We start from the raw sequence: 13,643 nt of genomic DNA, 5'->3' as shown, positions 1-13,643 counted from the left end.
GCTAGAAGGGGGAGAAAGTTGGACAGAGGGAGAAAGAGAGTGGGAGAGGGGGAGAACAGAGAAAAAGGGGGGGGAAGTTGGACAGAGAGAGAAAGAGTGGGAGAGGGGAGAACAGAGAAAGAGGGGGGAGAAAGGTGGACAGAGAGAGAAAGAGTGGGAGAGGGGAGAACAGAGAAAGAGGGGGGAGAAAGGTGGACAGATAAAGAGTGGGAGAGGGGAGAACAGAGAAAGAGGGGGAGCTAGAAGGGGGAGAAAGGTGGACAGAGAGAGAGGGAGAGGGGGAAAACAGAGAAAGAGGGGGGAGAAAGGTGGACAGAGAGAGAAAGAGTGGGAGAGGGGGAGACCAGAGAAAGAGGGGAGAGGAAGTTGGACAGAGAGAGAAAGAGAGTGGGAGAGGGGAGAACAGAGAAAGAGGGGGAGAAAGGTGGACAGAGAGGGAGAGAACAGAGAAAGCGGGGGAGCTAGAAGGGGGAGAAAGGTGGACAGAGATAGAGAGGGAGAGGGGGAAAACAGAGAAAGAAGGTGGGGGGGGAAATGTGGACAGAAAGAGTGAGTGAGTGAGAGAGAGAAATGTATTGTACCATACAATTCCCTCAAGGCATTAAAGATTTAGGGGGTTTACATTTCTAAAATATTAAACAAGAACAAGGTATTTTGTTTCATTTAAAAACTGCATAACATTTTGTAAAAGCTAAATATTTCAGGCCTTCCACCCCCCCAACCTTTAACCATGTGATGTTTAGATCAATGGCAGTGGAGGCTGTTGAGGGGAGGACTGCTCATCATAATGACTGGAACGGAGTAACATCAAACACATGGTAACCATGGACACCAATGGGTTTGATTGATTTGATACCATTCCACTATTCTGCCCCAGCCATTACCACGAACCCGTCCTCCCCAATTAAGGTAACACCAACCTCCTGTAGTTTAGAGTGTTCCTACAGTACATAACCTCCTGTAGTTTAGAGTGTTCCTACTGTACATAACCTCCTGTAGTTTAGTGTTCCTACTGTACATAACCTCCTGTAGTTTAGTGTTCATACTGTACATAACCTCCTGTGGTTTAGTGTGTTCCTACTGTACATAACCTCCTGTAGTTTAGTGTTCCTACTGTACATAACCTCCTGTAGTTTAGAGTGTTCCTACTGTACATAACCTCCTGTAGTTTAGTGTTCCTACTGTACATAACCTCCTGTAGTTTAGTGTTCATACTGTACATAACCTCCTGTGGTTTAGTGTGTTCCTACTGTACATAACCTCCTGTAGTTTAGTGTTCCTACTGTACATAACCTCCTGTAGTTTAGTGTGTTCCTACTGTACATAACCTCCTGTGTTTTAGAGTTCCTACTGTACATAACCTCCTGTAGTTTAGTGTTCCTACTGTACATAACCTCCTGTAGTTTAGTGTTCCTACAGTACATAACCTCCTGTAGTTTAGTGTTCCTACTGTACATAACCTCCTGTAGTTTAGAGTGTTCATACTGTACATAACCTCCTGTAGTTTAGAGTGTTCCTACTGTACATAACCTCCTGTAGTTTAGAGTGTTCCTACTGTACATAACCTCCTGTAGTTTAGAGTGTTCCTACTGTACATAACCTCCTGTAGTTTAGAGTGTTCCTACTGTACATAACCTCCTGTAGTTTAGAGTTCCTACTGTACATAACCTCCTGTAGTTTAGTGTTCCTACTGTATGTAACCTCCTGTAGTTTAGTGTGTTCCTACTGTACATAACCTCCTGTGGTTTAGAGTTCCTACTGTACATAACCTCCTGGAGATTAGAGTGTTCCTACTGTACATTTCCTCCTGTAGTTTAGTGTTCACACTGTACATAACCTCCTGCGTTTTAGAGTGTTCCTACTGTACATAACCTCCTGTAGTTTAGTGTTCCTACTGTATGTAACCTCCTGTAGTTTAGTGTTCATACTGTACATAACCACTTGTAGATTAGTGTTCCTACTGTACATAACCTCCTGTGGTTTAGAGTGTTCCTACTGTACATAACCTCCTGTGGTTTAGTGTTCCTACTGTACATAACCTCCTGTGGTTTAGAGTGTTCCTACTGTACATAACCTCCTGTGGTTTAGAGTTTTCCTACTGTACATAACCTCCTGTGGTTTAGAGTGTTCCTACTGTACATAACCTCCTGTAGTTTAGTGTTCCTACTGTACATAACCTCCTGTGGTTTAGTGTTCCTACTGTACATAACCTCCTGTAGTTTAGTGTTCCTACTGTACATAACCTCCTGTAGTTTAGTGTTCCTACTGTACATAACCTCCTGTAGTTTAGAGTGTTCATACTGTACATAACCTCTTGTAGTTTTGTGTTCATACTGTACATAACCTCCTGTAGTTTAGTGTTCATACTGTACATAACCTCCTGTGGTTTAGAGTGTTCCTACTGTACATAACCTCCTGTGGTTTAGAGTGTTCCTACTGTACATAACCTCCTGTGGTTTAGAGTGTTCCTACTGTACATAACCTCCTGTGGTTTAGAGTTTTCCTACTGTACATAACCTCCTGTGGTTTAGAGTGTTCCTACTGTACATAACCTCCTGTAGTTTAGTGTTCCTACTGTACATAACCTCCTGTGGTTTAGTGTTCCTACTGTACATAACCTCCTGTAGTTTAGTGTTCCTACTGTACATAACCTCCTGTAGTTTAGTGTTCCTACTGTACATAACCTCCTGTAGTTGAGTGTTCATACTGTACATAACCTCCTGTAGTTTAGTGTTCATACTGTACATAACCTCCTGTAGTTTAGTGTTCATACTGTACATAACCTCCTGTGGTTTAGTGTTCTTACTGTACATAACCTCCTGTAGTTTAGTGTTCCTACTGTACATAACCTGCTGTACTTTAGTGTTCCTACTGTACATAACCTCCTGTAGTTTAGTGTTCCTACTGTACATAACCTCCTGTAGTTTAGAGTGTTCCTACTGTACATAACCTCCTGTAGTTTAGAGTGTTCCTACTGTACATAACCTCCTGTAGTTTAGTGTGTTCCTACTGTACATAACCTCCTGTAGTTTAGTGTTCATACTGTACATAACCTCCTGTAGTTTAGAGTTCCTACTGTACATAACCTCCTGTGAACATGTTTTCTGTGAGCAGTGTGTTTAATTGGTAATGCAGTCCATCAAAAGGCCAAGAGTGCGTCCCAAATGAAACCCTATTCCCTACATAACCATCAGGACCGTAGTTAACCAGCCCATCCCATTCATTCACACATTATGGGATGTGCAGTGAGCTGATTGCTCCAGTCTACTGTGAGATACAGAGCCTTCAGAGAGTATTAATACCTCTTGATTTATTCCACATTTTGTTGAGTTACAGCCTGAATTCAAAATGGATTAAATTTGTAAAAAAAATATCTCTCATCCACACACAATACCGCATAATAACAAAAGGAAAACATGTTTTTAGAAATTATTGCAAATGTATTGAACGTGAAATTCAGAAATATCTAATTTACACAAGTATTCACACCCCTTCTGTTTTGACGCTCCAAACGGAGCTCAGCTACTTCCTGTTTCCTTCATCATCCTTGACATGTCACTACAACTTGATTGGAGTCCACCTGTGGCCAATTCAATCGTTTGGACGTGATTTAGAAAGAAACACACCTGTCTATATAAGGTTCCACAGTTGACAGTGCATGTCAGAAACTATACCATGAAATCCAAGGAACTGTCCATAGATATCTGAGATAGAATTGTGATGAGGCATATATCTGGGGAAGGGTATAAAACCATTGCTAAAGTGTTGAACATTTCCAAGAGCACAGTGGTCTCCATCATTGGGATATTGAAAAAAAAATATGGAACTACCCAGACTCTGCCTAGAGCTGACTGTGCTACTAGACTAAGCAACGGAGCAAGAAGGACCTCGGTCAGGGAGGTGACCAAGAACTCAATGACCATTCTGACAGAAATACAGAGTTCCTTGGGTGAGATGGGAGAACCTGCCAGAAGGACAACAGTCTCTACAGCACTTCACCAATCTGGGCTTCATGGGAGAATGGCCAGATGGAAGCCACTCCTGAAAAGGCACATGACAGCACGCCTAGAGATGGCATGAAGACACATGAAAGACTGAGAGAATAAGGCAAAATATTCTGTGTTCTAATGAGACAAACATGTTAATCGTTGGCCTGAAATGCAAAGCGCTATGTCTGCAGAAAACCAGGCACGGCTCATCACCCTTAAAACACCATCCCCACCGTGAAGCATGGTGGTGGCGGCAGCATCATGTTATGGGGATGCTGTTCAGCGGCAGGGACTGGTAAGGATAGAGGGAACAACGAATGGAGCCAAATACAGGCAAATCCTTGATGAGAACCTGCTTCAGAGTTTCAAACGATCTTAGACTGGGGGGGTGGGGGGGGAATTTTACGTCCCAACTGGACAATCACCCCAAGCATACAGCCAAAGCAATGCCGGAATGGTTTGTGTTAGCCTGCCACTTCGCGGCTGAGCCGTTGTTGCTCCTAGACGTTTCCACTTCACAGTAACAGCACTTACAGTTGACCGAGGCATCTCTAGCGGGGCACAAATTTGACGAACTGACTTGTCTACAGATGACATATGGAGTAACATACGGAATACAGGTATCACCTTCTCCTATACAAACACTCCACTGAAAGGTTCTAGAACCTAAAAAGGTTCTAGCAGGGAAGAACTGACTTGTCTACAGATGACATATGGAGTAACATACGGAATACAGGTATCACCTTCTCCTATACAAACACTCCACTGAAAGGTTCTAGAACCTAAAAAGGTTCTAGCAGGGAAGAACTGACTTGTCTACAGATGACATACGGAGTAACATACGGAATACAGGTATCACCTTCTCCTATACAAACACTCCTCTGAAAGGTTCTAGAACCTAAAAAGGTTCTAGCAGGGAAGAACTGACTTGTCTACAGATGACATATGGAGTAACATACGGAATACAGGTATCACCTTCTCCTATACAAACACTCCACTGAAAGGTTCTAGAACCTAAAAAGGTTCTAGCAGGGAAGAACTGACTTGTCTACAGATGACATACGGAGTAACATACGGAATACAGGTATCACCTTCTCCTATACAAACACTCCTCTGAAAGGTTCTAGATCCTAAAAAGGTTCTAGCAGGGAAGAACTGACTTGTCTACAAGATGACATATGGAGTAACATACGGAATACAGGTATCACCTTCTCCTATACAAACACTCCACTGAAAGGTTCTAGAACCTAAAAGGTTCTAGCAGGGAAGAACTGAAAAACTATTGGCAAAGAGGTTCCTACAGAGAATATATAAAACACAATGAATAGATCAATAAAGTAAATAACTATTGCATTGCAGAAATTAGATACTGACAAGTCGTTGTCATCTATTCTATACCGATGCAAAACAGACCATCGCCCATCATTGGTTGGTTGATTCGTCGATTCTTTGGTTGATTCATCATTGATTGGTTGATTCGTCGATTCTTTGGTTGATTCGTCAATTCTTTGGTTGTACTGATCTATTCACGTAGACGGGTTGGTTGTTTAGCAACAAAACCGACGCGTGCACAACTATGGGGCAAAACAGACTAAGTTGCCTTAGCGTGTTGTAAACTATATTTTTTTATTGAAAACATAAATACATTTACACAATGAGCAATTGTTGTCACAAAAAACATCCTTGCAGTTGTTGGTTAGCTAGCTAGATGATGTTTTGCTATATTAGCACAAACGTGAAATGAGTCATAACAAAACATGGTATCAACAACAAGATAGAACGAGTGGAAACGAGCCACCTGCGATTCCCCACGTGGCGGCTTGTTGTCATTGTTGCTAGGGTATCGGACCGTTCAGAATCATAACACCACGTGACCTTCTGCCTCATCGATGCACGCGGCACCTTGTCATCCAGCCTGTATATAGCATTAGTAACAGCTGTAGCTATAGTAAGCTGGCAGTATATCAGTAAACTACAATACATGAAGTAGTCAGTATTAGCAGCCGAAGAGCTTAAAATACCAATATTCTATCTATACTGTAGAAAATTCATCTCGTAAAACTTGAATAGTTTCTTTCTAAATGACATTCATATTAAATAATAAAACAAAAGTACAGGTTAGTAGGCCTTCCTACAGGCAACATATAAAACAGAATAAATAAATGATTACAACAACAGTCACATTAATAACATTCATGAACATGATAGAGAGAGAGAGAGAGAGAGAGAGAGAGAGAGAGAGAGAGAGAGAGAGAGAGAGAGAGAGAGAGAGAGAGAGAGAGAGAGAGAGAGAGAGAGAGAGAGAGAGAGAGAGAGAGAGAGAGAGACAGGGAGAGAGAGAGAGAGAGAGAGAGAGAGAGAGAGAGAGAGAGAGAGAGACAGAGGGACAGAGAGAGAGAGAGACAGAGGGACAGAGAGAGAGAGAGAGAGAGAGACAGAGGGACAGAGAGAGAGAGAGACAGAGGGACAGAGAGAGAGAGAGACAGAGGGACAGAGAGAGAGAGAGACAGAGGGACAGAGAGAGAGAGAGAGAGAGAGACAGAGGGACAGAGAGAGACAGGGAGAGAGAGAGAGAGAGAGAGAGAGAGAGAGACAGAGAGAGAGAGAGAGAGAGAGAGAGAGAGAGAGAGAGAGAGAGAGAGAGAGACAGAGGGACAGAGAGAGAGAGAGACAGAGGGACAGAGAGAGAGAGAGAGAGAGAGAGAGAGAGACAGAGGGACAGAGAGAGAGAGAGACAGAGGGACAGAGAGAGAGAGAGAGAGAGAGACAGAGGGACAGAGAGAGAGAGAGACAGAGGGACAGAGAGAGAGAGAGACAGAGGGACAGAGAGAGAGAGAGAGAGAGAGACAGAGGGACAGAGAGAGACAGGGAGAGAGAGAGAGAGAGAGAGAGAGAGAGAGAGAGAGAGAGAGAGAGAGAGAGAGAGACAGAGAGAGAGAGAGAGAGAGAGAGAGAGAGAGAGAGAGAGAGAGAGACAGAGGGACAGAGGGACAGAGAGAGAGAGAGACAGAGGGACAGAGAGAGAGAGAGAGAGAGAGAGACAGAGGGACAGAGAGAGAGAGAGAGAGAGAGAGAGAGAGAGAGAGAGAGAGAGACAGAGGGACAGAGAGAGAGAGAGACAGAGGGACAGAGAGACAGAGAGAGAGAAAGGCTCCCATTTTGAATTCTTAATTAGAATGTAAATTCTACACCTAAACGCCAATATGAAAGATTGGCGAAGAGTCTTGGCATCTATTGCCACATTTGTTCTTGCGTCATTAGAGTGTGTTAGTTAGTGATGTGAGTCGTCAGTGGTCTGGTATGATGAGGTGCATTTAGAAGGAGACACAGTGATGTGAGTAGTCAGTAGTCTGGTATGATGAGGTGCATTTAGAAGGAGACACAGTGATGTGAGTAGTCAGTAGTCTGGTATGACGAGTTCCATATTGAAGGAGACAGTGATGTGAGTAGTCAGTAGTCTGGTATGATGAGGTGCATTTAGAAAGAGACAGTGATGTGAGTAGTCAGTAGTCTGGTATGATGAGGTGCATTTAGAAGGAGACAGTGATGTGAGTAGTCAGTAGTCTGGTATGATGAGGTGCATTTAGAAGGAGACACAGTGATGTGAGTAGTCAGTAGTATGGTATGATGAGGTGCATTTAGAAGGAGACAGTGATGTGAGTAGTCAGTAGTATGGTATGATGAGGTGCATTTAGAAGGAGACACAGTGATGTGAGTAGTCAGTAGTCTGGTATGATGAGGTGCATTTAGAAGGAGACAGTGATGTGAGTAGTCAGTAGTCTGGTATGATGAGGTCCATATTGATGTACACAGACACATAGACATGCATTACAGGGTTCATAGTTTTGTTACAATGAGAACCAGTTACATCTAGGAGGACATATAGAAGACATTCTTCTGTGAGAATCTTCACCTCCTTCTAGAGATAAACAGGGTCGTGTTCATTACACGCGCACACACACCGTAGCAAAACGTTTTGCAACAGAACACATAAATGAATGTTCCTTATTGAAAAAAAAAGTTCAGACAGTCCCTCCCTGTTTTGTCTGTTTCCTGATGAACACAACCCTGATGTAGTCTGCTGATGACATCATCAAAGGGCGACAGACGGTTGGTTGTGTGAGGACTGACACTCAGGAGAGTACGGTGAGGACTACAGTTCCCTTGGTCCTCTTCAGTATGGCGACGGCGCCGGCGTGGGTGACCCCCTCCAGACTGTGACCGTTCACAGCGATGATCTGATCCCCGCGCTGCAGCCGGCCGTCCTCAATCGCTGCTCCCTGGAGAGAGACAGATGCAGAGGGAGAGACAGATGCAGAGGGAGAGACAGATGCAGAGGGAGAGACAGATGCAGAGGGAGAGGGAGATGCAGAGGGAGAGACAGATGCAGAGGGAGAGACAGATGCAGAGGGAGAGACAGATGCAGAGGGAGAGACAGATGCAGAGGGAGAGACAGAGGGACAGATGCAGAGGGAGAGACAGATGCAGAGACAGAGGGACAGATGCAGAGGGAGAGACAGAGGGACAGATGCAGAGGGAGAGACAGATGCAGAGACAGAGGGACAGATGCAGAGGGAGAGACAGATGCAGAGGGAGAGACAGATGCAGAGGGAGAGACAGATGCAGAGGGAGAGACAGATGCAGAGGGAGAGACAGATGCAGAGGGAGTACAGATGCAGAGGGAGCGACAGATGCAGAGGGAGAGACTTTCTACTGGTTGTTGAGTTTCTACTGGTTGTTGAGTTTCTACTGGTTGTTGAGTTTCTACTGGTTGTTGACTTTCTACTGGTTGTTGAGTTTCTACTGGTTGTTGAGTTTCTACTGGTTGTTGAGTTTCTACTGGTTGTTGAGTTTCTACTGGTTGTTGAGTTTCTACTGGTAGTTGTAAGAAACAAGGAATTTACAGTAGAATGATAGGTATATTGAATTGACATTGAGGACTAAAATAATGTGTTACCTTAGAGGCCTGTGTTACCTTTCTAAATGAAATAGAGGCCTGTGTTACCTTTCTAAATGAAATAGACAGTTACCTTTCTAAATCAAATAGAGGACTGTCTTACCTTTCTAAATGAAATAGAGGCCTGTCTTACCTTTCTAAATGAAATAGAGGCCTGTCTTACCTTTCTAAATGAAATAGACAGTTACCTTTCTAAATGAAATAGACAGTTATCTTTCTAAAATGAAATAGAGGCCTGTGTTACCTTTCTAAATGAAATAGAGGCCTGTGTTACCTTTCTAAATGAAATAGACAGTTACCTTTCTAAATCAAATAGAGGACTGTCTTACCTTTCTAAATGAAATAGAGGCCTGTCTTACCTTTCTAAATGAAATAGAGGCCTGTCTTACCTTTCTAAATGAAATAGACAGTTACCTTTCTAAATGAAATAGACAGTTATCTTTCTAAAATGAAATAGAGGCCTGTGTTACCTTTCTAAATGAAAGAGAGGCCTGTGTTACCTTTCTAAATGAAATAGAGGTCTGTGTTACCTTTCTAAATGAAATAGAGGCCTGTGTTACCTTTCTAAATGAAATAGACAGTTACCTTTCTAAATCAAATAGAGGCCTGTCTTACCTTTCTAAATGAAATAGAGGCCTGTCTTACCTTTCTAAATGAAATAGACAGTTACCTTTCTAAATGAAATAGAGGCCTGTGTTACCTTTCTAAATGAAATCGACAGTTACCTTTCTAAATGAAATCGACAGTTACCTTTCTAAATGAAATAGAGGCCTGTGTTACCTTTCTAAATGAAATAGAGGCCTGTGTTACCTTTCTAAATGAAATAGAGGCCTGTGTTACCTTTATAAATGAAATAGAGGTCTGTGTTACCTTTCTAAATGAAATCGACAGTTACCTTTCTAAATGAAATAGAGGCCTGTCTTACCTTTCTAAATGAAATAGACAGTTACCTTTCTAAATGAAATAGAGGCCTGTGTTACCTTTATAAATGAAATAGAGGCCTGTGTTACCTTTCTAAATGAAATAGAGGCCTGTGTTACCTTTCTAAATGAAATAGAGGCCTGTGTTACCTTTATAAATGAAATAGAGGCCTGTGTTACCTTTCTAAATGAAATCGACAGTTACCTTTCTAAATGAAATAGAGGCCTGTTGTTCCCTTTCTAAATTAAATAGAGGCCTGTTGTTCCCTTTATAAATGAAATAGAGGCCTGTGTTACCTTTCTAAATGAAATCGACAGTTACCTTTCTAAATGAAATAGAGGCCTGTTGTTCCCTTTCTAAATGAAATAGAGGCCTGTGTTACCTTTCTAAATGAAATAGAGGTCTGTGTTCCCTTTCTAAATTAAATAGAGTCCTGTTGTTTCCTTTCTAAATGAAATAGAGGCCTGCGTTCCCGTTCTAAATGAAATAGACAGTTACCTTTCCGAAGACAGTTTTGACGTAGATGGGCAGGTCTCCGTGGGGACTGCTGAACCCTCCTACTATACTGAAGCCTAGACCCAGAGCTCCTCTGTCCAGACTGATGGTTCTATAAAACGGGGGACTGTGGGAGATATAACAACAACAACAACAACAACATGTCAGATTTGCGGTTCTCTATGGCAACGGCTCATACCAAACATTTTGCAGTTGTGAAAAGTGTTAAACAAACTGTCTGCCATGTGACCATTTTTTATAACAGCATTGATTAAATAAGTGTTAAAATATTGCTGTACGGTGGCCCCGAGGGACAAAATAGTTGAGAATCAATGTGTTATGGAGCTAAACATTTATAAACAGCAGTACATAACCACCTCATGTTGTTGTGAAGGGTAGCTGATCCTGTGGAGAGGATACCTACATCCCCCTCTCCCTGTCCTCAGCCTCCTCTCCCTGACCCTGTCCTCAGCCTCCTCTACCTACTCTCCCTGGCCCTGTCCTCAGCCTCCTCTACCTACATCCCCCTGGCCCTGACCCTGTCCTCAGCCTCCTCTACCTACATCCCCCTCTCCCTGTCCTCAGCCTCCTCTCCCTGACCCTGTCCTCAGCCTCCTCTACCTACATCCCCCTGGCCCTGACCCTGTCCTCAGCCTCCTCTACCTACTCTCCCTGGCCCTGTCCTCAGCCTCCTCTACCTACATCCCCCTCTCCCTGTCCTCAGCCGCCTCTCCCTGACCCTGTCCTCAGCCTCCTCTACCTACATCCCCCTGGCCCTGACCCTGTCCTCAGCCTCCTCTACCTACATCCCCCTGGCCCTGACCCTGTCCTCAGCCTCGTCTACCTACTCTCCCTCTCCCTGTCCTTAGCCTCCTCAACCTGCTCTTCCTCTCCCTGTCCTCTGCCTCCTCCCCCTCTTCCTCTCCCTGTCCTCAGCCTCCTCTACCTACACCCTCCTCTCCCTGTCCATGGCCTCAGCCTCCTCTTCCTCTCCCTGTCCTCAGCCTCCTCTACCTACATCCTCCTCTCCCTGTCCCTGGCCTCAGCCTCCTCTATCTCTCCCTGTCCTCAGCCTTCTCTACCTACATCTCCCTTTCCCTGTCCTCAGCCTCCTCCCCCTCTTCCTCTCCCTGTCCTCAGCCTCCTCTACCTACATCCTCTTCTCCCTGTCCCTGACCTCAGCCTCCTCTATCTCTCCCTGTCCTCAGCCCCCTCTACCTACATCTCCCTCTCCCTGTCCTCAGCCTCCTCCCCCTCTTCCTCTCCCTGTACTCAGCCTCCTCTACCTACTCTCCCTCTCCCTGTCCTCAGCCTCCTCTACCAAGTCTCCCTCTCCCTCTTCCTGTCCTCAGCTTCCTCTACCAACTCTCCCTCTCCCTGTCCTCAGCCTCCTCTACCTAGTCTCCCTCTCCCTCTCCCTGTCCTCAGGCTCCTCTACCGACTCTCCCTCTCCCTGTCCTCAGCCTCCTCTACCTACTCTCCCTCTCCCTCTCCCTGTCCTCAGGCTCCTCTACCGACTCTCCCTCTTCCTGTCCTCAGCCTCCTCTACCTACTCTCCCTCTCCCTGTCCTCAGGCTCCTCTACCGACTCTCCCTCTCCCTGTCCTCAGCCTCCTCTACCTACTCTCCCTCTCCCTCTCCTTGTCCTCAGGCTCCTCTACCGACTCTCCCTCTTCCTGTCCTCCGCTTCCTCTACCGACTCTCCCTCTCCCTGTCCTCAGCCTCCTCCCCCTCTCCCTCTCCCTGTCCTCAGCCTCCTCTACCTTCTCCCTCTTTATAACATGCGATAGCAGCAGAGTCCTACCTCATGTTGTTGTGTAGGGATCCTGTGGAGGGGAGTCCTACATCCCTCTGACCCTGTCCTCCTCCACAGTCCTCATCCACCGACCCTGTAGTCAGCACCTGAAGAACAACGAGACGTTATTAATCCATATTGAAACGGTGTCTTCTGCTGTACCCCATTTAACACCATACTGTACCACCATACCCAACCCCCCTGAAACACACATATAGACATTGGGTTGGAGAGAGACTGGAGCACTGGACAACCACAGTGCAGAGACTGGTGGGCAGTGGACAACCACAGTGTAGAGACTGGAGCACTGGACAACCACAGTGCAGAGACTGGTGGGCAGTGGACAACCACAGTGTAGAGACTGGAGCACTGGACAACCACAGTGCAGAGACTGGAGCAGTAGACAACCACAGTGCAGAGACTGGTGAGCAGTGGACAACCACAGTGCAGAGACTGGAGTAGTAGACAACCACAGTGCAGAGACTGGAGCAGTAGACAACCACAGTGCAGAGACTGGTGAGCAGTGGACAACCACAGTGCAGAGACTGGAGTAGTGGACAACCACAGTGCAGAGACTGGAGCAGTAGACAACCACAGTGCAGAGACTGGAGCACTGGACAACCACAGTGTAGAGACTAGAGTAGTGGACAACCACAGTGTAGAGACTGGTGGGCACTGGACAACCACAGTGCAGAGACTGGTGAGCAGTAGACAACCACAGTGCAGAGACTGGTGGGCACTGGACAACCACAGTGCAGAGACTGGTGAGCAGTAGACAACCACAGTGCAGAGACTGGTGGGCACTGGACAACCACAGTGCAGAGACTGGTGAGCAGTAGACAACCACAGTGCAGAGACTGGTGGGCAGTGGACAACCACAGTGCAGAGACTGGAGCAGTAGACAACCACAGTGTAGAGACTGGAGCAGTAGACAACCACAGTGCAGAGACTGGAGCAGTGGACAACCACAGTGCAGAGACTGGAGCACTGGACAACCACAGTGTAGAGACTGGAGCAGTAGACAACCACAGTGCAGAGACTGGAGCACTGGACAACCACAGTGCAGAGACTGGAGCACTGGACAACCACAGTGCAGAGACTGGAGCAGTAGACAACCACAGTGCAGAGACTGGTGAGCAGTGGACAACCACAGTGCAGAGACTGGAGTAGTAGACAACCACAGTGCAGAGACTGGAGTAGTAGACAACCACAGTGCAGAGACTGGTGGGCAGTGGACAACCACAGTGTAGAGACTGGAGCACTGGACAACCACAGTGTAGAGACTGGTGTAGTGGACAACCACAGTGCAGAGACTGGTGAGCAGTGGACAACCACAGTGCAGAGACTGGAGCAGTGGACAACCACAGTGCAGAGACTGGTGGGCACTGGACAACCACAGTGCAGAGACTGGTGGGCACTGGACAACCACAGTGCAGAGACTGGTGAGCAGTAGACAACCACAGTGCAGAGACTGGTGGGCAGTGGAC

General features: G+C 45.7%; 1 protein-coding gene and 1 long non-coding RNA gene across 2 annotated transcripts in view; both read right to left on the bottom strand.

The window, feature by feature from the left end:
• Nucleotides 1–7,099: 7,099 nt before the first annotated feature.
• The window catches only part of LOC110517093 (multiple PDZ domain protein-like), a 159,415-nt gene continuing 152,871 nt past the window's right edge, over nucleotides 7,100–13,643 (bottom strand). Inside the window, exons 39-41 of the mRNA XM_036972458.1 lie at nucleotides 12,166–12,263; nucleotides 10,366–10,489; nucleotides 7,100–8,269 (exon numbers count right to left, since the gene is read on the bottom strand). Coding sequence (XP_036828353.1) covers nucleotides 8,123–8,269; nucleotides 10,366–10,489; nucleotides 12,166–12,263 — 369 coding nt within the window. The 3' untranslated portion in view covers nucleotides 7,100–8,122. The remainder of the gene's footprint in view (nucleotides 8,270–10,365; nucleotides 10,490–12,165; nucleotides 12,264–13,643) is intronic.
• On the bottom strand, nucleotides 9,485–10,031 carry LOC118947551. Its single transcript, XR_005041798.1, has 3 exons — nucleotides 9,872–10,031; nucleotides 9,617–9,786; nucleotides 9,485–9,506 (listed from the first exon to the last, which is right to left on the bottom strand). It is a non-coding gene; the product is annotated as an uncharacterized LOC118947551 (long non-coding RNA).

This window comes from Oncorhynchus mykiss, unplaced genomic scaffold (genome assembly GCF_013265735.2).
Source record: "Oncorhynchus mykiss isolate Arlee unplaced genomic scaffold, USDA_OmykA_1.1 un_scaffold_161, whole genome shotgun sequence".
NCBI classification, from domain to species: Eukaryota; Metazoa; Chordata; class Actinopteri; order Salmoniformes; family Salmonidae; genus Oncorhynchus; species Oncorhynchus mykiss.
The sequence above is the reverse complement of the archived record's forward strand: the minus strand, read 5'-3'. Positions and strand labels throughout refer to the sequence as shown.